Below are 27,281 nucleotides of genomic sequence, written 5' to 3' on the forward strand. Positions count from 1 at the left end.
ATTTCTGACAGATTCTTGTCTACCATAATGTTTTCAAGTGCATATATTATAGCTTCAAATTAGGAATGGATGGCAAAGTTTAAGATGGATCATTATCAGCGTGATTATTTTAATTCTTGCTTTTCACATTGGTATAACCAACAGTACCTGGAACTCCAAGGACACTTACACACTTCAGTTGTCTTTTTGTTTTGTTCTCAGGCTATTATTTAAAGCTGCTTTAATTATTTTATTTGAGGCATCAGCAGCCCAGGAAGGGGCTCCTGAATTTAATTTACATGTCAAGTGCAAGTTGAAGACAAGGGGCTGTCCCTGTGCTGTAAAAAGCCATTTCCAGCCAGTTCCAAGTCAGACCTGCCTCTAATCAAAAGCTGAACCCATGAATGAAGCTGGTGGTACCTGTGTGGTAACGTATCTGAAAGAGTGACAGTGCAGCACAGCAAGTAAGAGGCAGAAAAGTGAGAAAAATGAGGAAAAAAAAAAAAAAACAAACAATCCTGCAGACACAAAGGTCAGTCACATAAGAAGGGGAGAAGGTGCTGCAGGTGCCAAAAGCCTGTATAGTCCACGAAGCACACAGTGAAGCAAAAATTCATTTTCAGCCTGTGGAGAGCATCACAGTGAAGCAGGCAGTCCTTGCAGCCCATGGAAGACCCCACTCTGGAGCAGGTGAATACACCTTGAAGGAAGCTGGAGCAGGTTCCTAGCAGGAACTGCAACCCATGGGAGGGTGCTGCGGAAGGAACAGAACATGAGAAAGGAGTGGGAGATACAAACTGTTATGGGCAACAGCCATCCCCCCACCAGTTACAACGAGTAACTGATTTACATTATCTCAATCCACAAGCTTTTCCATCTTATTTTCTTCTCCTGCCTTTTTGGGAAGAGGGAGCAAAAGAGCAGCTGAATGGTGGTCCAGCAACTAAGCTCAGGTCACAGCTCACTACCACAGCTCCTTAAGTGCTTTTGCAGGCTGGCTTCATTGGGATACTTCATCAGCCTAGATTGTTCTTTTGCTGTTAGCAGTAAAAATTGACACTCCAAAATGGTGCTTATCCCCAGTTTTTAGATACTTCTAATTCAAATGTATAGATCATTTACCTTCTGTTAAATCACTAGACATTTTTCCCCATATAGCTTTACCTACAATTACCTAATGCTACATACAGTTGCATCATCATTAATATCCTTTGTTACATTTACTATTTATTTGGAGGAGACAAAATACTCAGTGAGCACCTGAAATTTTACCAATAGCTTTTAGTAACTGAATACAGATGAACTATGGATTTCTAACATTTTTTTCATCTGCATCCAAAATTTTAGAAGGTGTTTTATTTGTACCAAATCCACATCCCAAGTGTTTATGACTTGGTTATAACCAAGAAGCAAACCCAGAAATACTCATCTTCCTGTTGTCTATAGAAAATGCATTACACAGTAAATAACTGTGCGACACATTTTCTTTTAAATAACTACAGCAGACAATGAATTTTTTTTGCCCTATCATTTTTCTACTTTTTGAAGAAGTCAAATATTACAGCGTATAACAAAAAGCAAAGTGACACAGCTGATAAATTCTGAAAATGATGAAACAAATATGCAGTGCCCAACCTAACTCCTTCTGGCACTATTTTAGAAAATAAAATGAGGTATTTCTATGTCAAAATTTCCATCAGAATTGTGTACGCGAACACTAACGAGAATGGAATTACCCAGAGTCATTAAGTCAATTCCCTTGCTACCATGGATGCCCAACCCTGCAACAACTTCTAGAAACTTGTCAAATTCCATTCTAAAAGCAGCTAACTGTTCTTCCGATTTCCACTTGCATTTTATTCTGTCTCCTGTCTATTTATATTCTATTATCACTTTCCACTAAAAATAACTTTACCTTATGCAATTCTTTTCTGCTGACCACCTAATATATATATTCATGGAAAAATGAATATCCTCTTTCAGCTTTCACTTCACTAAGCTAAACAAATCAAGTTCTCCCATTGTTCTTTTCCTCTTCTTCATTATTGTAATAGCAATCAATTCTTCACACTTGTAATTTTAATATGGGTGAACCAATATTAATCATACAGTACTTCAGACAAGGCCTCCTCAGAGATCACACAGTAATATTCATTCTTCTCTACCTTAATGAATGTATCTTGATAAATAGACTGGAAATTTTATTTTTTAAGCGTTAGCCACACTTTTCAAGTTAACCACTTCCTCATTCCCTTTATCCTCTGATGTAAGCTATTATACATTAAGTGTACTGCATTAAATTCTATAATGAAATTCAAATAGGTAATATCTGATATGCCAGCTTTGTTCAGAAAATCTGGTACCAAATAAAAGAAAACAGTAATGTTAGTTTTACGCAGTTTATCTTTCAAAAACCACCATAGCATTTTAACCCCATTTTACTCCATTTCTTCAAACTGCATTTCTGTCGATAGGCTTGAAGGTGATTGTGGTCAATTTAATTGACCTGTAGTTTTCATGATAACTTTTGCCTGCCTCTCAAGTACTTTTTTCATTTGTAAGTCTGCTGACCTCTGGAAGATCTTTTTTTCTTTGTTTAAATTATCTCCAAGTGGAACTACAAGACTTCTGAGAATTCTGAGATGGAGAGTATCTCAAATCCATCTTCAGTATACCAGCAACTTGAATTTCTTACCTGTTTAGTCTTTTCAATTTGCATGATCACTTTCCATGATCCTTCCCACCTCAGTATCTCTGTTTTTATCTAGAAAGTATGCTGTTGGCTCTGGGGTCCTAGACCTACTGGTATTCTTTATCTTCTCTTATATGAGTCTTTAAGTTCTTTCCCATTCTTTCTACATTATCTCCAAGATTCTTACTCAGCCAGATAAACATTTAACTCTGTCCCTTTGGTTGAATTTAGTTTTCCCAATACATTTCTGAGTTTACAAGTGTTCTCCATAATCAAGTTCCTGAGCATTATGGGAATTCTGGCTGAATACACACATTTTTTGTTTGGAATTGAAAACACTATTGTTATTCTTCCAGTGAATTTAAACTGAAGTTCTTCATGATTCTTCACTTCTTCACTTAATCTATTGTTATTTTTTAATCTCTTCTTGTAAAAAAAAAAATCACAGCATCACAGAAGGTTGGAAGGAACCTCCTGAGAACCAACCCTCGTCTTCAAGCACTGTCAGCTACACCAGGTTGCCAAGACCATAGCAATCTGCTTACTCAATGCAAATAAGTAAAAATAACAGTGTTTTGCCATTTCAGTGCCATCAGCCACCAAAAACATGCAAGTACTACTAAAAGATACTATAAAATTCACTTTTGTTAGTGTTGTTTACTAGTATTAGTCACAGCTTAAAAGAAAAAAAGACACTGAAGGCTCTCTAATGAAATAATGGCAAAGCATCTAAGCTGCATCTAAAACATATCAGCCTGTGTTTGAGGCTTTGTAAAAGCACAATCACTACAAGTCACATGCAAACTAGTAAAACCTTAATTTACAGTGAAGTTCCGTAACAGAACAGTGTAAGGTGCAAAAGCAGTTAAATACTCAAGCAGCCAATCTGACAGAACTTGTAGTCAAGGGAGAAATTCTTATAGAGACAAACCTATGATGAACACAGACAAGGTAGATTTGATATCCAGTCTTTTATACGTCTGTATCTGCTGGAGTGAGCAGAATTGATCAAATGGATGACTGCTTCTCAATTTAGCATTACATTCGAAGCCATAATGGGTTTTTAGATGTTCTTCAAAAATACACAGGCTCCATCTACTCTCTTTCCTTCTTACTGCATAGAAAGGCACGCTGACAAGATTATTTAAGACAGAATCAAAGATTGCTTTTTGATTTTTATACAAGAAGTTAGAAATCATGTGAAAAACCACCATGTTTTTTGCATTATGCATAAATTCTATAAAGCCTTAACTTTTAAAAAAAAGGTTTATTTTTCTTTTTAAAATGTAAGATGGATTGTAAGTTCAGCTACATCTGTGTATGTGCACAAGACACACGTGCCCTCACAGCAAAAGCATCACACTGTGCACAAGAATAAAATGAAAACTGGAAGGACAAAACCTCTCCTACTGCTGTGCTAGCTTTGATAGGGTTAAGTGCACAGCCCTCAGATCACACGTCTGTTCTGCCCATTCAGATAAATGGATTTCATTTTATTGTTTACTTGTACTTGATAAGGTTTTTGGATTGATTCTGGTGGCTCACAATGCCTCCCAGGCACAGGATGTTATTCTTACTACTGCATCCAAAGTCTTTCACAACAGTTTTTTCTCTAAGAAAGGCAGCACTGTGAAACTCAAATATCAGCAAAATGTTTTTCCCCTTTTGTAAAAAGAAAACGACTCTAAACATAAAGTCATAAACATAACATGCCAGCAAAACAAGCAAAGCAACCAGAAATATCAACAAAGCAGGACAAAAAAATTTTCATTTTTCCCCTCCTCTATCAATGTTGGACAATATGAAGACAGTGGAATTCATGATTCACCCTTTTAACCTACAGCTGGAAAAGTACCTGAACACATTGCTTGAAATCACAGATGAAACTGCTCTTACAGAGAAGGAAAGTATTTTTAATCTGATCAATTAGCAACATCAGCAATTCACGCTCCTAGCTTGGAAAAAGTATCTCCTTATTCATCTTCAATTCATCATTTCAGAGTTAATACCCAGTGAAATTCAAAAGAATCTGCTATGAGTTTGCTATGGGGATCCACTGCATGTGATTATTTCTACAGATTACTAAAATCAGTATTGCTTTTATCAGTTCCTTACCCTGTCATTGATTTACACAGTCTCACAATAGTCACTGCAATAATACCTTTATTTTACTTACATATGTAAAAAGATGAACACTAACATCTAATTACCTCACTGAAATGCTGGTAACACTCTGTGTTAATATTAAACAATTTATAAAATTCAATTTTTAATTAATTCAAGGAAACCAGATTACTGAATTATTATCTGCACTCTCTGGCAATTGTTTCAAACCTCCAAGACTGGTGCCACATTTTTTGGAGCACGCAAAAATTCTGCACAAGAAAAAGCAGAGTCATTAAAATGATGACATTTTAGACAATATTTTCCTATTTTCTATGTTAATATGCAAAATACTTTACCTATGTGAGTATGCTTCCAGACTTCAGAGAAAAGCTAGCTCTGTTGTTTATACACGTACCCTCCCTGCTTAAAACCTTTTAGGACTATTTCAGACTTCTGACATATTCTTGAACCTCATCCAGCTTTTTTCTCCTGCTATGGCCTGCTATAAATCGGAGCTCTGGGTCTGTCTGCATAAAAGAAACCCACACTGCAATGAGAATTGCATTACAACATTTGCCTCACGTACCCTGCCATCTTAGGGAATCCCTGCCCACAGAAATTATTCAAAGCATAACTGTGTAAGTGGCCAATCCTGTCAGCAGTATTTGTGAGGTGTAGCCACAGCTACCTTTACCACACTTTACCAAACTTGTAGCATAGTGAACAGGGAAAATCCTGTGTTATCTCCCCAGCTTCCACAATTCAGCAGCCAGTATGCTCCCATAAAGTTAACTAGATGGTTGCTAAAGGAAGTATTTAAACTACGAGCCATGATTCATAGTTATTGTTAAATGGGCAGTAGGGCAATCATAGCAAACATGAAAGGGATCACAAATCAGAATGAGTACTAACTTGCAACTAAAGATGCTGACCATTGCTCAGTGAGTAGAAAATGACAGAGAAGATGGTTTCAATTCCACTGTTCCTCAGGAGTTACATTCTTCCTCCCTGAGGTTACATGGAGGCAAATAGGCCTGGAGAGAATTCATACTTCTGCAGCCTCTGGATGCTTACAGAATGAACAGTAGTACACCAATACTCCTCAAACCAAATTGCTATTGGTTTTTCTAGGCAAACCATAATAGCATCATATAGAAAATACAAAAGACCTATTTAGAGCACTGCTGACACAAGGCCTCAGGTCCTACAACCAGAAGATATAAACCCAAAACAAGATTCAGCAAGATATCAAATCCTTGTCTCTGACATACTGGATCATACCATAAGTGGTATGATAAAGTAGCATGGAATGCTTGAGTTAAGGGATTTAAGTCAAGCGGGTTCAAAGGATTTAAGCCTTTTAGAAATATTTTTAAAAATAGAATAAAATTACTTGGCTTACCATGCAGCAATATGTTCAACACCATCTTGGTATATCCAAAGCCAGTTCTCTTATACTCGTGAGGAATTTCACACCTGTGTCTGTACTTTCCTTTCAAATTAGCTGCTCATCAACTCTATTGCTAAACAAACATGAAGCAGCTGTAGCTCTCAGACTATGATTAAAATTAAACCCTTCAAATCCATGCTAGCTTAGAGAGCCTCTGTACAGTTGTACTCAATTGATTAACTCCAACTGGTTCACTACTAAAACTAATCCATTAATTTAACAGTCTGAAAAGGTTTCAAAAAAATCATTTCACATGAAGAGGATCCAAATAACATTTCAAGTAAAACACAGAAAGATGATGCTACTAAAATGCTCTAAGAAAACTAAATAATTTATAGTTTTAATTTTATTTTTATCTTAGAACAGTGGATTCTTTTATTGATTCAACTTTTTTTTTGTTGTTGTTTTGCTTTGCACATCACTGGAAAAATAAAAAAAACAATAGAGTAATGCTGCAATGCTGCTACAGGTTCTCTAACAGAAAAACGTAAGGGAAGAGCCAAGGAACTCTAAACGAGTCAGCTCACTATCAGCTCCATGCATTACCTGTGGTAAAATACTGAGTGCCTACTGGAAGGCTGCGTTCCCACTAGGCTACAAAATAGGTTTTCGATCTGAACTTTCAAGAATACAAACCCTCTCTGTGCAGTCCATGAAATAAAGGAAAAGACAAATGGCTCTAATCTATAGGCCTGCGATATCCTGTTAAATCATTATCTAATGCATAAAATATTACAGAGTGAGAAAGTTAGTAACACAGTAGCGTTCAACTAGAGTAGTGTTCTTCACAACCTTTAAAAATATTTAATGAAGCTCTTCTTTGTCCCTACAACTTCTCTTTAAGTTTCAAGAGAAAATGCAAGTCTGCATGAATACTCACTTCTTCCCTGCTAGCTGCAACTTCTAAATATGAGCAATACTAACCAGTCATACTGTCCTTTTACTTGTTTCTATTTTGGCTTGAAAGCTTTTATCACGAGATCTACATTGTTTTTACTGGTATGATGGAAGCAACGAATCCTTTCCACTTAATAGCCTACTTAAATTAACAGTATTTCATTGGAACCTAAACAGTCCCATAAACACACCGGCATTAGTATTCTAATGACTTAGCTCTCCACCTGCTCACCGACCTCAGCATTTTAGGGCTGCCAACATCTCTCCTTCAAAATGGAGCTGGGTATGTATTTGCTTTGACACTGTTTCCATCCCCACCTGTCCATCATTTCCTATGATACATCCAAAAATATACAGCCTCTATAAAAGAAAATCATAGCACCATCTAACAGTTATGAGACAATAGCCTGAGGCACAACATCATCCACACACTAGGGATCTGTCTCTGAGCCAGATGGACACGTCAGAGTCTCCAAAAATTGGCACACAATTGAAAAAACTATTTGACCCACTTCTCAGGTTGTAACAGACTTAAAAGGCATGCCAAATTAATGTTTAAAAAAAAAAAAAAGGGAGAGAGAGAGATGTCTGTAACGTGACTCAAAATCTTTCCATGGGAGATGGGAAGAGATAAAATAAATAGCTGTGGTCAGAGTACATTTCAGGGATGAATGAAGCCACCACTCAGCATGCATGCAGCATGTAGAGAGAACAAGGAATTTCACTGCCCTTCAGGGGGACAAAGGAAAGAAATAGGTGACATCACCCAAGAGAAAGGCTACATTGCCTTTCTCATGCTTAGAGCAGACCAGAGCCACAGCAGTAGCCAAAACCATGTCAACAGTCCATCCAAAGTTATCCCTTAGCCTCTCTGTAGAGATATTTTTGTAGAGGCATAAGACAGTACTACGTACCCAGCCAGAATGAGTACTCTGACATCAGCATCAAAGAGGGCAATGGAAACGTCAGGTAGTATTGGCTGCTCTTCCTCCTTCCACTAGCAAAGGATTCAGAGGTAACCTTAGGGAAACCTAAAGGTCACTTCCCAACGGCTTTCATCTGAATCACACTCCCATAGTGACATGCCATTCTGCAGGGGCACCAAGGCTAAAAGTTAACTTACTCTGAAGTTCAGCAATGGGGCAGAGTAGAGTAAGGTGCAAAAGCAGTTTAATGCTCCATGCAGGCAACTTGTTAGAAATCTGATACAGAGCTAGAATCAACATAGAATATCAACTTGATATCTCCAGCTCTCTTTGCTGCAGAGAGCAGAACTGGACAAATAGAAAACTGTGCCTCAAACTAGCATCACATATGAAGCTGTAACTGCTTTTTAGACATTCCATCAAAATACACATCAGTGGCAGCAAGGCTGGGAAGTTCTGTTGTATTTACAGAGGAGGAAATAACGCAGCACCCACAAATACTTCTGACATCTTTCATTAGCACATCCCCTGCCACCTCAGAAACAGAGAAAAGACCTGGTACCATCAGCTCAGAAGGTGAAATAGTTCTAGATAAGGGAAGGAAGTCAGTTCCATGCAGCACACAGGAGCCCGAAAGCTCTTTCCATGTTTTCCCTTTTGAGTTTACACTATAATTCGCTGGATGGATGCTCTATTTGTATACATGGGTACAGGTGCTCTAGGCCTTACAATGCTCCAAAGCCTTTGTTAATAACGGTATTGCCTTGGAATGAGGTTGATTCCATAGGGCACTTTTGTTCCTCACTGCCTCCAGGAGCCTGTGGTCAGTGTTTATGTTTGTTGTCATTCTGTGAGCGCTCTGTCTCAAGCCACAGCCCAAGCCTGACGTAGGAGTACAGTTCATCTGAGCTGATGCTGAAGCTTTCCATATTGCTGCAATAAACTACCATGAACAGTGTTTCAAGCAATATTTGAAAATATTAAGTGGTTGTGAACCTTGACTGCTAGACACTGCTACCAATAAGGGCTGTCTTAACACACTATCAGCCAGAATCCCTGACCTATACACAAACATCCTCTCCTCTTTAAAATGTCCCAGCATAGCAGAGGAGCACTGAGGGGCCATTAAGGGTGGCCTGGCTTGCAGGATAAGCTTCTTGCCTCACACCATAAGACTACCAAAATTATTTATACATTAAAAAAACAGCTCTACTTAAACAACATGAGCCTGTTCTCTTAATTTCATACTATTTAGGGGAAAAAATAAACCATTTTTCTTTTCATTTTCCACTCCAACTTTAGTCATGTTTCTGCCTTCCTCTCACGCCCTGTTCCTGGGTGAGGAAGTCTCTGTGCTTCCTTGTACAAACTATTTGCTTTGGTTGGAACAGAGGGAAAATCCCTGTCTCTAAGGGGAAACAAGATGCATGACTACGGAGCTTGTGGTTAACTTGTATGATCGTGGATTTCTCAGTCCTATTGTTGAGGCCCTGGGCAGAAGAACCTGCCTTTTAACTGGGCTGCTGGTGTCTTTTTGCTGGATGCTAGCAAGTCCCACACACAGGTTTGACAGGGCTGAGCATTTCATACCTCCTACATCACAGAATCATTCAATGACTTGGGTTGGAAGGGACTTTAAAGACCATCTGGGTCCAATCCCCCTGCCAGGGTTATTCAACTTCTCTGGGCAACCTCCTCCAGTGCCTCACCACCCTCTGAGTAAAGAATTTCCTCCTAACATCTAACCTAAATCTCCCTTCTTTTAGTTTAAAACTGTTCCCCTGGTCCTATCAAGGGTTATAGGACGTTTGTAGACACCTCATACAGTGATGAAACCTGAGCCAGACTGTGTCATCCACGAAAAGGATGGTGGCAGCACTGAGCCCTAACCTTCATTCCAACACAGCACAAGACCAAGCACCCAAAAGCAGGCACAAGAAAATATCAGGTCTAGTGCTTTTGGAAAGTCACAGCAGATCCTCACACACCTCTAGGGACTTAAGCCTCCTAAACAGGCCAAGAGACAGTATGCATATAGCTCAGTACTCATTGTGAAGTTAATTGTATAAGTTAAACCATTCTATTGACCGTGCCAGAAAACTGCCCAGATTATTCCCTGGGACCCCGACCCAACCAGATAGTATTCTGGGATGCACTGAACTCCTTGGCCAGACTTCCTGACTTCACCTTTTACGATCTAAACCAGATCACACTTGTCACAACAGAGTTTCACGAAGCTGTGACAGCAAAAGGACTATTTTTATCTTCAGTAAATTAGATTTGGGATTTTGGGGAGCAAGAGAGACGCCTTCAGCAAAACAAAGCTTAATTGGAGAAAATATTTTGTGTTGCACCTAGACTGTAAGCAAAACATTGATGTATCTGATAGTATGTTGTAGGGGAAAGAGCTTGAAAGCAGGTGATGCATGGTGAAGTGTTCTCCTTCGTTTTCTCTCAGGATCATGATGTGGGAAGATCAGCAGTTTCAACTCCCACTAACCTACCAGCTGTGACAGGAACAAGCCAACAAACACTGCCAACTCAAAGTAATCATTAATCAGGCAAAAAAAAAAAAAAAAAAAAAAACCACATTACAACAGTGGCATTAAAAAAACTATTTTTTTAAAGGGAATACATGTAGTCTTCTTCTGCCTTTCAAGTTTTTTTTTACACTTTTACTGTCAGGTTTTATGTCTTCTGCATAAACATAAAGCCAGCAGGGAATTCTGGTTTGTGTTGTATTTTTTCAGTGGCAGCTAAAAACCTGACATCACTCATTCACTCAAATAACTGAAGCTTTAAGAAAAACAAAGTCAAGCTGCATAAGAATGGTGAATGCTGCCATCTCTGGCTGCCACAGTTTAAAACAGCTTCCATTTATTGTGTTATATCATAGAAACTCTATTTCCTACTGTAAAAAAGGAAGGAAGCGTGTAATAATGTACCTGATTTATTCTGTTTGTGCTGCTTTTAGAAAGCACAACACAAGAAGCTGGGCCAGGCAGAATTAATAACAGAACCATAACTAGATACTGACAACAATTGTGATTAAGGTAAAAATTAGGAACTTATAAAACTGCCTTTCATCTCTGTAACTGCTTCAAAATCTAATAAATACTGTTGTAATTTGGAGGCTCTTTGTATGAAACACAGGTAGGATAGTCTGAGTCTGATAGACTGTCATAAGTATACACAAGTTAAGCATATTTACTTCTTCTTTATATTTGGCCCAACAAGGAAGACAAAAGACATTTGGGACCACTGTCACCTACAGTTTACACATTCACAAGGAAGTGAGAGAAGGAACAGCTCAGATTCCTTTCACAGAAAAAGCTTCTTATATTTTTTGCCTAGACTACATATATTACATAGGCAATAGCCTACAGATCTCCCTCCCACCTCTGCAGTTGTTAAGTCCACACAAAAAGGATTTTTAAAAGACATTTACTGCCACAGCATTAATATAAATTGCCTTGTAGGGGAAAAGCATCTGCATTCATGACAAATTACACGGATTCAGGAGCTATGGAGAATAAGAGAGGAAAATACTTAGAATAGCTCTTCAAATTCAATTGGGCAGTGAAAACAATCATAGCAGGTAAATGCTCCTGTCATCACAGAAAAAAAAAAAAAGAAATTATGTGACTATTCTGATAGAATACTTACTTAACAAAGAAAAAATGTACCATTTTATGGCCAGGAAGAACAGCAGCATTGGGAATGAACACCCTGCCAAGGATTCATCCTCCTTTTGAGCTCTGGCAAATCAGATTTCCATTGAAACTATCAAAGATATCCATGCTGTCTCAAAGGACACAGTGTAGCAATTGGATAGATCAATATGATAAGAAAAGGTGTTTCACCAGAGATGTAATGATAGAAAGATTGGCATGATGGCACAATACAAAGGTGTTATAAAGAAGGAAAGAAAATTGCTCACCCATATCAGAAAATTCCAAATTCACAGAGAACAGCTTCACCAAGGAGGTCATCAGAAAGAGACCCTTCCTTACTGGCAATCAGCCCTTAAATGGGGTCTAATAGAGGTGCAGCCAGGCTCCATCCCTTCTGGTCAGAGAGCTGAATTGCCTTCACCTGTGCTTTCAGGGCTGACTGGGTCCTTTCCCCAGGTGCTCAATCAGTGGTTCAGTCCATGACTCCCATACATATGGGTAACAAAAATATCAGAAAGATTTTTTCTCTTCAGGAAAAAAAAAAAAACAAAAAAAAAAAAACCACAACACTTTTATTTAAAAAGAAGAAGAAAGACAAAAAGAAAGAGAACTATGGCTGGCTGCTCCCCATTGTCTTTGGCCAAAGCCAACAGAGAAGCCATACTATGGTGCAGCCTCCTCCTCAGCCACTTCTCAGAAAGCTGTGAAGGTTTGTTTGCAAACCCCTCCTAGACAATGCAACACCACCTGTTTATTTCTTACAGTCACAGAAGAAATGCAAAAAGGAAGAAATCTTTTTGGAAATCAGGCTCTGAGCAAACTGATGTATGTTTGCTGCGGATGTTCCTGCTCATTGCAGAGGAGTTGGACTAGACGACTTTAGACGTCCCTTCCAACTCTAAGGATCCTATGATTGTATGAAACACCCAATAAACACTATTTAAAAATGACTTTTAAATATATATTTATATAGGCTAAAAAATGAACAACAACAATAATGCATATACATGAAATGGCAAATCTGAGCTTATTCTAGACTGCTTGCTTCATTTTCTTTCCCCATGGATCCAGTGGCTTTCCTAATAGCATAACAAACTCAACCATGTATAGCAAGGGAAATGAGGCTCACTTGAGACAAGACCAAAAGTGCATTCCAGAGAGGTAAAAGTTTGCATAGGAACATGTAGAACAAAGCAGGTAACTTGCCACAAAATCCTGTCGCATTTAATTTATACACAAATCTATCTGCAATACAGTACCAGTGGGGAAGGTGTTACAGAAGGGAATGGGTTTTCAACTATGTTGGCATCAAACGTGCTAGTCATTTGTCAGGAAACATCACAAAACTTCAAATATAGTCAACTTGCAGAATCAAATTTCAATCTCATTAAAAAAGAAAATACAATATAGAGCAATAGTTTCTTAAGCGCTAGAAGCAACACAGCTTGATTTTTCAGTCACTACTGTCCTATGATTTACTATGAGTATTTTTTCACAGACTCCTTTCTACATGAGGGTCCTCTCCCATCTCCATTAAGGTGGGAGTTCAAATAGCTGTCCATGAGGAAAGTTATAGCTCTTTCCCATACTTACCTAGCAACTTATCTGGCAACTGTTTCAAAACTTACCAGAGTTTAATTATCTTTGTAATTTCTATCTGTTTGATAAATTGGAACACAGATAGGCAGCTAAAAAATACCAATATAGAAACATTCACTGATAGAGATATATAGAGTCATATATATACAACTTCCTCAGTAAATCAGGATTAAAAAACAATCAGAGCAATTAGTGGAAAAGAATATCAGAATTTGTAGGAAGTAGGCACGATAAAGCATTTGGAATGATCTGAAGGCCTGAGCCCAAGAGAGAATCATACTGACTTGGCATCTGTGAGACACTACTGTATGTTCAAGGCTACCTATTCATCTCTTTTCATACCCTCAGTACCTTACAGAAAGCAACTTTGGTGAGTGCTCTGTCCCCCACTGCCAAACTGTAGAGCAGTGGTCTCAATGTCTGGGAAAGCAGAATTTGGGAAAGTCTGGATAGCTTCAAAAAGGGTAGCTGCAATAATTTCACAGAGCAAGGGAGGAGTTAAGCGCGGGAGGGAGCAAGCAAAGAGAAGCTGAGAAGCCACAACCACAGGATCTCTAAACCAGGGATGCTGAGCAGTGAGGGCCCGAGCTAGGGCTCCATCCTGCTCCTGACAAGCTCAGAACCTCTCTTCTATTTTTCAAACACTCTATCTACTACACCATAAACTGAACAGTAGAAGTGCCATTTCAAAAATATTTACTTATCTGTGCTAAAAACCTAACATTACAATTTTAAAAAGGTTTTAAAAAGGTAATTTCAGGTCATATTTAAAATTGAAAAGTTGTTAAAAAAGCATTTTCAGCATATGAAGTGCCAAGAATCAAATCTGTTTTTATATGCATCTGTCACGTCACTGTGGTATGAACCATCATGTCCTGGGGATGCACCAACACTCTCAAACAACTGCTGCAGAACATTATGAGAAACCATTGCGACATTTCAGCGCGTGTACTTTGTCCCACGGGGAAAAATTAAAATGTAGTTGCTCTGGTTCTAACTCACATCAGATTTCAGTCCTTCTGTAAATGAGTAAACAAAACTATAGCAGTCTTGGCTGTTATATCAGTCAGCAGCTTAGACATTTCACAAGGGTCCCATACTTACAAATGAAAGCAAAAAAAACCCCAACCAACTATATAGACTGTCAACTCTGCTATCCAAGAAAGCAAATTCAAGTTTCTTTGGTTAGGGGAGGTGTTTTTATATCTCCTAATGTGAGTTTAAAAAGGCAGAAGAAAACTCCAAGATGTCCATGTTTTGGTCCAGGCCTTTCTCAGGCTCTTATGACACTGGGCTATGCCCATGGACACTCAGGTTCAGTTCTCCACTTTCATCAGTTCAGGTGCTTATAGGAGACACTGTAATGATCTTCAAACTCAAGTGATGAAAGTGCACATTTTGCCAATGACGCCTCAGCCAGTCTGCCCCATCTGCAGGAGAGGCGGCAAATGATTTCACTCTTTAGGCATTCAAAATAAAATACACACACGGCAAATTCCAAACTGGCAGAAAAACCCAGCCATTAAAAAAAGTGATTTGTTTTCTACATTTGTAAACGCAAAGGCTCCATTTATTTCCACTGCCATAAGGAAAATGAACTGGTATTTTTTTTAAACAATTGTAGCCAGTACATTCGAGACTGTTTTAATTTCAAAAATGCTAACTAGCAAATTAGAGTTTAAATGGCTTTTCTAAAGTGCTACCATTTTAGATACAGTTTTCTGATTGATGGCATCACTTTGCCCTGCAGGAAAAGATTTCATTGTCTGCTTACATATAGTGTAGGGATGGCAGTTGCTGGACTCACTAAGTTAAAAAAAGAAACCTAAAATACATGAATTAACAACCAGGTATATTTTGAGATCCTGAAAAAATGCATATACATATATACAATTCTTTTAAAATAAAAAAATGTATGGTCTATAATCTTCTATCTGTTCATCTGTCTCTACACAATGGGGAAATTAAAATAGCAAGCGCAACTGATACGGTCACATTGTAAAAAAGCTTACAGGCATGCTTAACACAGAGCGAGTTGCTTAATTCAACTCACTGGGACTATTCCCAGTGCACAAATGTAAGATGTGTGTAATTCTTTCCAGGATCAAGATATGCAAGGATGACCTGTAATGAAAATAAAACTACCTGTATTTTGAAATTTCTTAACCTGCACTTATTTTTGCAGCTACAGCAGCATCTGGTGGACAAACAACAAAATATACAGTTAATGTGCTTCCATCAATTAATATACATACTTATATTTCAAAATACAGACTGTTATTAATTGCTTTTGTTTAAGTCAATGAGGGAAAAAATAAAGAGAGTCCAGCATGGGTAATTATTAAAAATGTTGAACTTGGAAATGCCTCTTAAACAATGCTTTATATTCTTAACCACAAGCAGTCAAGACTTTCTTTTTTCTTAAAATACAAAGATGTCACCTTTTCCTCCCTTCCAGGAAAGCATTTGTATCTTTGAAGCGCTGGTGACAGTGAATCAATCTACACAGGCCCACTGTAATGACTGCTTACAAACACCCCCAAGATGCTCAGTTACGCAGTCAAAAAATAAAATCTGTCACAAATAAAGTTGTCAAATTGAAGAACCAGAGTTATGAAAATAACTGAGGGCCCCTGAAGATTTTCTCTTCATAGAATCAAAGCCCGAAAAGAAAAATAAAGAAAAAAAAAATACCCAAAACAACCAAAGACACTTCAGGAAAACTTAGCACACAGTCTTGAAGCAGACTGATCAGCATGGTGACAGACATTCTTTTGCTCCACTCATTTTCTCTAATTCCTATACAAATTGCTCTCTTATTTTTCATATTCCCTTACAGGTATATTTATTCAGAAGCAGTTACAAAAATATTTAATGATGAATGAGAGTCATTCACCTTTGCTAAAATCTGCTTAGTGCTGAGGCTTGACTTAGTTTCCTATGGCCTGCAGACAAGAGATTATAGTATAAAAAGATGAATATACTGACTTAAATGTTTTGGCAATGAATAAGACATTTTATCTACCACCAAAACCAAGGAAGGAAACAAAGTAACAACCATTCTATTACTGGTTGTAAAATCCTAAATTGACAGTACCAAAATCATTCTAGAAGTCAGGCAATAACCTCTAGAAAGATGAAAACAGAAAATAGAATATACATGAGGATGTGGTTTAAAACAATGGATGGAGTACGAACAGCATAACCAGGTTTCCGTCTTCTATTTGGAAATCTGGGTGTTCTCTGGCCCTTCACATATAGTACGGCACATGGGACCTTCATAGCCTGATTGGATGCAAGCATTTGCAAACACAGTAATTCCCTGATTTTAACTTCATTAAGAAAACAGAAGTCATCAGCAAGGAGTCCATCATTGCCAAAAGCAATACTAGCCTCTGCTTTTTCAGTTTTTATTTGAAGAACTATTTGCAAAATGCAAATTCCAGGGACTAGCAAATCAATAAATCTATGAAGTCACATATTGGCTATATAGCAGCACCTTGCTTCAAGTTACCCACTTGCCGAAGATTGACCATGGCGAGGAGTATCTTTCACTAACAAAATGCAACAGATAAAGACAAAGGCAGGAAGGTAGCTTACTTAGGACACACACACAAATAAATAAATAAAAATCTGAATTTACAAACATGAACAGCTTGACTCGAGCATCGCTTAAGTCCTTACCTTTTCCCACTCTCCTTCTCTCCAAAGCTTCCAAAAATGGGAGACAGCCAAAACTCCTGAAAGCCCATTCCAGATATTTTCACAGCAGATGTAACTATTCCCATACAACTTCACAGCCCCCCAAAAATGAGGTTATTCATGTAAGGCACGTAGATAAAAGTTAAAAACATTTTAGCTAGGAATAACAGCGTCCTAGATCCAATCAAAGCACCTACAGAAAACAGCTGCAGTCATCAACTCCAGGGTCATTCACTGGGAAAAGCTACACCTGTGGAGTTCTACCACCTGGCTGTGATTTCAGTGATTTTAAAGGTCTTGACAGAACTGTATTTAAGAATCTCACTTCTAGAACCTTTGCAACCCTCAGTAGGTAATAAAATTAGAAATCAAAAGTTAATAATAATACAGTGCATGTGCCTGTGTATGTCTGCAAGGCAAGATTTGGCAGAGATGGTATCTCACATTTTACTATCCAGTATCATTAGAGGCAAACTTTGGAAAGCTAAACGCCTTTAATTAACAGGCTAGATGACAAAACATACGTTACAAGTGATTGCTCTAGTTTGAACCCCAATTATATGCGTATTAGGAAGAATATTCCCAAATGAAGAAGGTATTTGTTGAGAGGATGGGAAGCTTATCACACCAAAGCTGGCCGTGCCCTACAGGAAAGCCAGGGGATGGATTTTGTGGCATACCGAGTAGCTAAATGGATGGGAACAACTGTCCTAAAGCTCACTATGCTCCAAATACGGTGCGTTTGGCACTTACAAGCTTTGTTTCCGTGGCTTATCCTCTTGGGCTTCCCTCGAAGCTCCTGCTCCACTGCAGCCTCGTACTTTGTTCTGCCATGCCACCTTCGCCATCCCCTCTGCCACTTGGCAAGGTGGCTGCCCCAAGCGGTGTGCTATGCATCTGTGCTTGTGATGGGCAGCAGCATGCATCTCTGCAGCACCTGCCAGGCACCTCGGTGAGCCCCAGCACACACCAGAGGGACTCGGTAGACTCTTTGTTCCCTAGCACTGAGGGTTTAGCAGCTCTGCAAAGAAGTAGGACAACTCAAGCAGAGCTAGAAGCAAAAGGCAAAGGGTGATATGATTTTAAAACTCATCCTGCCTGTTGCATGTTTTTGTTGCCCTCTTTCTTCTTTTTTTTTTTTTTTTTAAAAACAAAACTTTTTTGTTACTTATACACATTAACTACATTAAATATTCTATGTGCGGATTCAGACAATTCTTCCCTCAACGCAGCGCATGCAAACCCAAAATGTCGGATCGCGCAAACTCCCCCGCCACGCTCGCGGAGCGCGTGCCGCCACCAGGCGGGAAAGTGCAGGCATAGCGCGAGCCCTGGAGGAGCGGGCGGCGAGGAAGTTTGCCGCTCGGCGGCTTCCGTCCGTGGAGCAGGGCCGTGTCCCGCCGCGCCCGCCGTAGGCAGACATGGCGGAGTACTCCTGCGTCAAGTCCACCAAGCTCGTTCTCAAAGGGACGAAGGAGAAGAGGTGAGGCTGCCTGCGGCTTCCCTCCTGGGAGCCAGGCTACGGCACAGCGCTGGTTGGGGGGGGGGGGGGGGGGGCATCGGTTGTGCTCTTATTTTTCTACGTCACCCTTTGCAGCAAGAAAAAGCACAAGAACAAGAAAAGGAAAAGGGATGAGGATGCAGAAGAACAACTTGATATCGTTGGTAAGCAGCCTTCTGGGAGTTATGTGACTTTATGGCAGCTTTAGGGAACAGCAGAAGTGGAAAAGATTGTCGTAGGACTCTTAAAACTAAGTGTGCCCTATGTTCTGGTTTGTAGTCACTTGTCACCATGTTTGTAAGTTAGAGTCTAGCCTCTTTTCTGCTCAAGTATGTTCACATATAGTCTTGAGCTCTTTATTTACTTCGATCTCGTTTGGGTCTTTTTGTTTGTTTATTTTCCAGAAGTATTTGCTGTAGGTAGACTTATAATGCTCTTCTATATATTTCTACGTGAATAACATGTCTTATGTTATTTGACGTTTTCCTAGTTTGGAGAACGTGTGCTTTCTGTTCTTACTCAGTAGTAGTTACTTCTTGCCTGAGTTCTTTAGTTCACTCATACTTTCAGTCCTTCTGGAAGGAGGTTTTGTTAACTTCTTTATTTGTTCTAGTTTGTCACACTGCTGTTATGTTATGTTATGCTCTATAAATTTGTTACTGTTAATTGAAGCCAAAGACACAAACATTATTTTGTATCCAGCTGTAACTTCACTTTTTTTTCCTAAAAGAGGAGGATCAAACTATGTATGTTTTTGAGAGATAACACAACAGACTGCCCTTCAGTGCTGTTTGTCCTTAATTTACCATAAGTTACTTCACAAAAGCAGCTAAAATATATTCAGTCATGAGAGATGTAGATAGGTACTGTAGCACCACGCTCCTAACAGGATGTTATTTTCTATTTTGTGCAAAAGCACTGCAAGGGAATTGGTGCCTATTTCTCTGTTAAAAGACCATAGATGAGAAGATAAGCTACTGTGCTTCACCAAACATCTCAGGTGTTTTGCATTCTTTAGTTTACTTCAATTTCAAAAGAAAATCCTGGAAGAGATTTGGAAAATACATATGCTGATGAATTTGCATTGCTCAGGGAGCAATGGCTTAAAATTTGAATGTAGGAAAGTTCCATACAAAAATGCAGAAGAGCTTCTTTGTGATAAGGGTGAGGTAGCACTAGAACAGGTTGCCCAGAGACATTGTTGATTCTTCTTCTAAGACTTCTCTGGATGCCTACCTGTGTGACCTATTTTAGCGTACTTACTTTAGCAGGGGGTTGGACTCAGTGATCTCTTGAGGTCCCTTCCAACACCTGTAATTCTGTCATTCTGTGATCAGTAAGCTGTGACACTGCAGGATAAGCAAATGTGTTGCGTGTGTTCTATAAGATTATTTCTGCTTAAGAAAGATAGATTTGCTGAATTTACCATGAGGAAAAGAGACATCATATTTTAATTAATTAAAAATAATTGTCTTAATTAGGCAGAAAATATTTTTAAGATAATGGGAGGAAATGTTACCTGTTTAAATATATAAACACTATAATTCTAGTTCATGTATGTGAGTAGGGCTACATTGGTAGAACTCTGTGAAGCTCAAATGTACAAACGTTGTTCAGTTGGAAACATCATAAGTCTAAGAACTGCTATTTGTATGAAGTAATTTCACAGAAGATAACTTAAAGGTTTCTGTTGTGTTGGATATGTAGTAATTGGCTGTGACTGCAAAACTGCAAGAGGCTGATCCAGAATAAAAAAAAAAACACCTTCCTTGCAAGGTTACCTTCAGCTAGATCAGCTGGATGAATCTAAGTGCTCTGTCGTGTTACAGCACTACGGAGGGATGGAGAACAGGAGCCAGTGATTAGGGATAGGAAGGTGGATAGAATAGCAGGATAGCCTGTTCCATCAGCAACACCATTAAATTGGCTGGGTATTATAAAATAATGTACAAAAATATTAAAATACTGTGACTATCTATAGGATGTCAAGTCTCTGAGTAGATACAGAAATAATGACTCCTGAACTAATGCAGTTAGAAGTTGTGAATACTCCATTAACTGTGATGGTTATTTTGTTTGTTTCAGGAAACTGGTGGGCTGTCAGTAATTTTGGTGAAATTACAGGAACTATAGCTATAGAAATGGATAAAGGAGCTTACATCCATGCCCTTGATAATGGCTTGTTTACGCTTGGAGCACCACACAAAGGTTTGTTTCAGGAAATTTGGAAAAAAAAACAGTTTCAGTAATGAAAAGCATACATGTAGTATCGTTCAAAGGCAAACAGTTTTACAGCTAAAGGCAGTTCATTACAAATAATGCAGTAATCTTGGCTGTAGCATGACTAAAACCTAATGACTAGCAATCAGTTTCACTTATTTCTTCTTGCTGTTTTATCTGTATAATAAATTGAATCACGTTGGAGATGATTGCTTGTTACTGGATAAAAAGTAATGTAACTTATTAAATTCTTTTATGGTATCAATTTGAGAATGAAACTTGAGGCAAATGAGTTTGAAGGATTATTGCTGCATCCTTTTCAGAATGTATTGGTTTTGCCACTGTGCAAACATAGTATGGTGTATGGCACTGGTATGGAGGGGGTGAGCTTGTCTTCTACTTTGAGTCTCAACCATCAGTCAGACAAGAAATACTCCACGACCCTCGCAGTGTGTTTTGTCTGAGTGAGTTCAAACCAGCAATGACAGTATTATCTCACTTCGGTTTTGAGGAATGGAGAGGCCAGTAGCTTTTTAAGGTTTAGGGCTCTGTTCCTGGAGACAAACTGTAATTTTGTTATTGAGAAAATAATATTACAATGAAATTGTGGTTTTCAACATCACCTGGAGAATTACAAAACATTCTTGACTGTAAATTCCTTAGAACAAGGATGATATTTGTGCTGTTTTACTTGAATGTAAGTAAGCACCTCCATTGTTTTTCTTTAAGAATGTGGATATTCTAAAGGAATTTCTAAAGAAGAGCAGTATTGCAGATTTCTATAGTATTTAGCAGTAGCAGTTGTATTGTTTTTCAGCTTGTTTGAAACAGCAGTGTTAACAGATTAAATACTGTGTGTAACACATATCTTGTAACTAATGGAACGTTCATTCCTAAGATGATGAAGGCCCTAGTCCTCCTGAACAGTTTACAGCCGTGAAGTTGTCTGATACAAGGTAACTACTGTAACAAAATGTTACAAGCCTTGATATTTGTTTTCTTTGTTTCTGATACGAATACCTGTTTTTATATTCTCTTAAAATGCATTGCATACTAATAACATATTTTTGATTTATTGAAAATTGTGAATTGCTTTAAATCAAGATGTTCTTCGTTGTTTCCCTTCATTTTTTCTTTGAGGATTGCTCTGAAGTCTGGCTATGGGAAATACCTGGGTATAAATTCAGATGGACTTGTTGTTGGGCGTTCAGATGCTATAGGATCAAGAGAGCAATGGGAACCTGTCTTCCAAGATGTAAGCTGCTTAGGATAATTCATTCAGTGTCCTTAGCATCTGACTGCATTTTGACTTGTGATCTGTATTGACAAGCAGTGAAGTGTTATTTACAAGTTGCCTTTTTGCAATTTCTTTCATATTGTAAGTTCTTATCTTCTGTTTTCCCAAGTATGATGTAGTTTTTGTATTTCTTCAGGAATTTTTTTTATGTACTTCAAGTTCCTGCATTTTGGCAGCTAGGTAGGAAGTAAGAATGGAGAAGACTGCCAGCTAGCTGTTAAATGTCTACATGTAAAAGAACAGAATACACATACAGAGCTTTCTGTTGTATTGTAAAGAATCAATGTTACCAATAAGGTTTATATACAAATTTTATACTAACAGTATGTGATATTTCTACAGAAAAAAATGGCATTACTGGCAGCAAACAGTCGTTTCATTAGGTGTAATGAAGATGGAGACATAGAAGCCAAAAGCAAAACTGCAGGGGAAGAAGAAATGATAAAGGTAATTACCATATTCTGCAATTAATGCAGGCCTGGCGTCGATATTCAAGCTTACCCAAGTACTTCTATGCTACAGTTTACTGAGGGCATAGAGATATAATTGTTTTCTGTAAGCTACCAAGTGATTTGGCCATAAAAGAGGAAAATGAGCTCCAGGAATGCCTAAACTGAGGTACTTACCTATCTGCTGGAAATATTTATGCCACTAAAGAAGTGGTGGGTAAAACCCTCTCATGATACACCAGATAATTCTGAACTGCGTGGTACAAGAAGGTGAATTCTGGCTGAACCAGCAGCAGAGAAGGGTTATCCAGAATGATGCTGGTGTGGAGATTTCATGTAAGAGGATGTGGAAATACGTCATTTGGACTTGAAAAGCATGTGCCTGCACATAGAGAGAAGTGTGTATTAGTCAGAGCAATAATACTACAGACTCAATCTCTCAGAAATACATTTTGTCCCTGATAACTCTTAACAGTTGTAATGGTGCTGCTTTGAGGGTGAAATTACATCTTACAGTATTTTGAAGCACTATGCTTAATCGTTCCCTGTACTATAGGAAGCTCTTGCTTTTATTGCTGTTTTTTTCTAGTTAACCAGTCTGGAAGCTGAGAACTTAAAGTTACTCTGACTCACTTGGTTATGAAGGTTATATTGTCTTATTTTTAATAAAAAATTGCAATCTAAAGAAGACATTTTCTGTTATGTATTTTCTTCTCCATGAACAGATTCGAACTTGTGCTGAAAGAGAAACTAAGAAGAAAGATGATGTTCCACAGGAAGACAAAGGAAATGTTAAACAGTGTGAAATCAACTATGTGTATGTAGTTGGGAGCTATTAACAGGTTTAAGTAACTTCTTCCTCTTTTCTTTGGGAGCTTCTTTGATGAAAGGGTCAAACTCCCAACCAGTTGGTTACTTCCTCCTACTCAGCAGCAAAAGGACATAATATAGGATGAGAAGGTTCATAGGTCAAGATAAACAGAAGGAGATTGCTTACTAGTTGATGTCACAGAGAAAACAGACAAACTTTGGGGGAAATTAATGTATTGCCTCTTACTATGCATATATGGATATAAGATATGGGTAGTAAGAGAGACAAGCAAAAATTAAAAAACCTATCTTTCCCCTTGCTCCCAAGCTCAACTTCACTTCGTTCTCTTCCACACCTACCCCTCAGCTGGGGACTGGCCAGTACAGGATAGTTTTTCTTTTCCATGCCTTCATTCTGTGTGTTCCCCTCTAATGTGATCCTCTTCACTGGCTGTAGGAGAATATCAGCTTAGGCTCCTGAATCACCTCCTTTTTCTGCTTTGTCCTTGGTGTTCATACCATATTTACTGTTTTTCTTCCTCTCCTCTGCTTGTGTGGCAACTTTGTCCTTTCTTAGATGATTTCACAGAGGCATCACCAGCTCTGCTAAATAGACTCGGGTTTACCACGTGGTGGGTCTGTTTAGCATGGGGCAGTTCCTGGCCTCTTCTCACAGGGGTCACACCTGCAGCCTTCTCACTACCAACACCTTGCCAGCTACACCCAATGCACCTTCATCACCTTCATTCCTGTCTTGTTTTGCTTCTAGGTGAAGGAGTTGAAGTTCTTCAGAACTTTTAACCATATCACATTAATCATGCATGGTATCATTCCCACTCTGCCTCAAGAAACTGAGTAATTTTCACATAGATAAATTTTAGTGCACTTCTGGTAGTGTGATGGTTTGTTAGATTTTTATTAGGCCAGTTGTCTACTGCAAGATACTCATCACGGTTGTTTTTATTGAAATACAGAACTTGAAGTAAGTTACAGTTCTTAACGTTTTTTCCTCTTTTTTTCAGAAAGAAATTCCAAAGTTTCCAAGACAAAAAGCTGAAAGTAAGCAAAGAAGATACAAAAGCCCTCCGAAAAGCCAGGAAAGAAGGCACTTTTCATGAAGCACTGCTTGACAGGTACTTTAATGTAGAAGAAATAACACGCTAATTTAAAAGTTATTGGGAGATGGGGTTACAGTAAAATTGGATACAAAAAACGGATAGGTTTCATGGAGGGGAAGGCAGAGAGGAGATACAGATATGAGCACTTCCTCCCGGGTCAAGATATTGCAGCAAGTCATATGCATTTTTGTTGTTGTTGTTACTCTCCAAATTTTCACATATTTACCTGAAATTTCTGGGTTGGGAAACTCATCAGAACTGAATCATTTGGGCATCTCCAGATTTGCTCAGTTTATTGAGTACGGAGGAGGTGAGCAATGACTCTTTTGAATAATAAGAAATAAGCTTTTAAATTTTTCAGTACCTTTTGGAAAGGGGAGAGCTGCATTTTAAGAAGAAATAGCATTTATTAAGCAGTTTTCAGGTTATTTAGTGAGAATAAATCTCTTATTTCCCCACGGAGCCAGGAATACTGAAACTGTCTTGAACTTTTAAAATGTTTTGTATGGTATAAATTTTCATACATTAATTCATTAAGTGGAAAATGCAGAAGAGTGCTTCTGAGAACTCGTAATTGTAAGCGGGGTGAAAAAATTCACTACAGCCATCATAGATTGAGTGTCAGTTTCAGCTCTCAGTTTGAATTCTGTCCCTCAGAGTGATCTGGTGGGTTTTTGTGTTTGCTGTGAGAAACGGAACAGAAAGCTGCTTTCAATGCCTGCTTAAGATTTAGAGTCAAATAAAACATTCAGATGCAATGTCCAGTGTTTAATGTTTTGTTTCGTTCCCCTTTCCACACAGGCGAGCAAAAGTGAAAGCAGACAGATACTGCAAGTGAGAGCCAGCTCGTCCATTTTCTTCTGAGTCTTTGATTATATGATCATACTGAGAACACAAGTAAAGTCTTTTATAATTGTTTCTACAAAAGCTGTTTTGCTGATGTTTTTATTATGTTATTTTTAAAGGACTGCCCAAGCTGTAAATAAGCATCAACCTATTCTCAAATTTCAATAACTATTACTATTAATATTATGCTACAACTACATGCTATTGAAACAGTAAGATAATTACTTAATGGAAGACAATTTATTTGATCCACTGATCTCCCAAGGTTGATGGAAGAAACCTGAGTTCAGAGACTGATAAAGGGCAGAGGAGAACAGCAAAGTTGTCAACAATAAAATATTGCATTGAACTGTCAATAAATAGGTAAATGCCTCAAACAAGCAAGAGGAAATAAATAGAATACATCATACCAGTTACTGAGTAGAACATCTGTGGAACCATCCAATGCAGTGTGAGGTAGGGACCAGAGTGTTCAGAATTCATAAAGCAGTGTTTGAAACAGACCCATTGTTCAGATTGATAAATTACAAAATCCAGGTGCTGGTGAAGGTCTGGACAAGTCAACCTTAAAACAAATGGAAATGCAATTGTCTTGTAAGAAAAAGGACTGACTGTCTTGTTAGCAGGCTCCTCATTTAACAAGAGGAGAAGGATAACTTCAGTCAAACTTGCTAGTTTCTTTAGGGCACAGACTTTAAATAGTCTTTAATAGAACAGCAGTGCTTTTCGTAAGGTCATAGTATAATGTGTATTCCTGGTATCTTGTATAAAATGTGTTTTCCTGTGTCTGTTCTGATTACCAAGAGGTTTCTCAATAAAAACATCTCTATAGGAACTACCTCAGATTACTTACGCTCTCTTTCTATGTAATCTACATCATAAAGACTACCTGGTAACAGTGTTGAGGATTGTTATGGCAATAATTTGAGCTCTCCATGGAGCCCTTACTAACTCAATATGAACTGCAGAAATAGTATAAAGTTGTGAGCTAATGCAAGATAGTGATGACTCTAAGAAGCACGAGAACAGACCAATAAAGTCTTGGCATATAATGGCAATTTCAATTGTTCTAATTTTACAGGTGGCTGGTCTTGAGGAAAAGCACAGAGTTTAAGTACCTCATAATTGTTTAAACCCACTATTTAAGTTTTCAAGAGTAAAACAAATAGTAGCCAGAATGAGAAGGTTAGCCAAGGTCAGTAATAAAAGTTTTTGGTTTTTTTTTTCCCCAGGAATTTAGAAAATAAGGAGATAGCCTAGAAATATTTATGATACCAAAAGAAGAAAAATTCCATGGGCTGGGCAAATTGATGATACGATGTAAGGACTCTCTAATTCATGTTTTCAGAAAAGCAAATAAAAATTGAGACTTTTCTCTTAAGAATTCTTCTAAGCTTTTCATACACAGATTTTGCCAGATGACATTCTTCTCTAATACATTGAAGTTCATTGAATTTACTCATACTATTCATTTGATACCTGTTCTGCAAGAATGAGCACGTTCACTAATTCCTGGCATAAATATCTGTTTTGGAATGAGTGCATTTTCTTCCCTATTTAGTTTGAGAAATGAAATGTGTCCCCTCTGCAGAGCTGGTTTTTGCAACTGTTGGGATATTTATGTTTCTAACTGTCTCATATGTACAAGATGTTGGAGACTTTCCTATGATTCCAGCTGCTTTGTAAGATTCTGTGTCTTAATGCTGATAGAACACCAAGAATGCAGAGAAATTAAATACAACTGTACAATACAGTTACAGCGAGAATTCTTCTCTAAATTTTCACATGTACTCCTTGAGTAGCTGCTTTTTGAACTTAAATGATCTTCTGTAGAATTCTTTTCCCCCATTGGCATTCCTTGTTTTTCATACCTTATTGCATCCCTTATTGTGTTTCAGACCACGCTGTTAACAAAAATGTAACAGTATCAGTTGACCATGTAAACTAATCAATCAATCACTTTGCTTTTTATAATGAAGATATGATTATGGTAAATTGTTAACATTTTATTCCTA

At 38.2% G+C, this 27,281-nt stretch overlaps 1 protein-coding gene across 1 annotated transcript; it reads left to right on the forward strand.

The window, feature by feature from the left end:
• Nucleotides 1-18,403: 18,403 nt before the first annotated feature.
• FRG1 (FSHD region gene 1) lies at nt 18,404-26,104 on the forward strand. Its single transcript, XM_042871792.1, has 9 exons — nt 18,404-18,508; nt 18,623-18,690; nt 20,612-20,734; nt 21,645-21,702; nt 21,887-22,001; nt 22,386-22,490; nt 23,218-23,309; nt 24,325-24,435; nt 25,222-26,104. The coding sequence occupies exons 1-9, from the start codon at nt 18,447-18,449 to the stop codon at nt 25,256-25,258; spliced, it is 771 nt and encodes a 256-aa protein (XP_042727726.1). The 5' UTR covers nt 18,404-18,446; the 3' UTR covers nt 25,259-26,104.
• Nucleotides 26,105-27,281: the final 1,177 nt, after the last annotated feature.

Source organism: Lagopus leucura, unplaced genomic scaffold (genome assembly GCF_019238085.1).
Source record: "Lagopus leucura isolate 7727_CA_CO unplaced genomic scaffold, USGS_WTPT01 Super-Scaffold_100004, whole genome shotgun sequence".
NCBI lineage: Eukaryota > Metazoa > Chordata > Aves > Galliformes > Phasianidae > Lagopus > Lagopus leucura.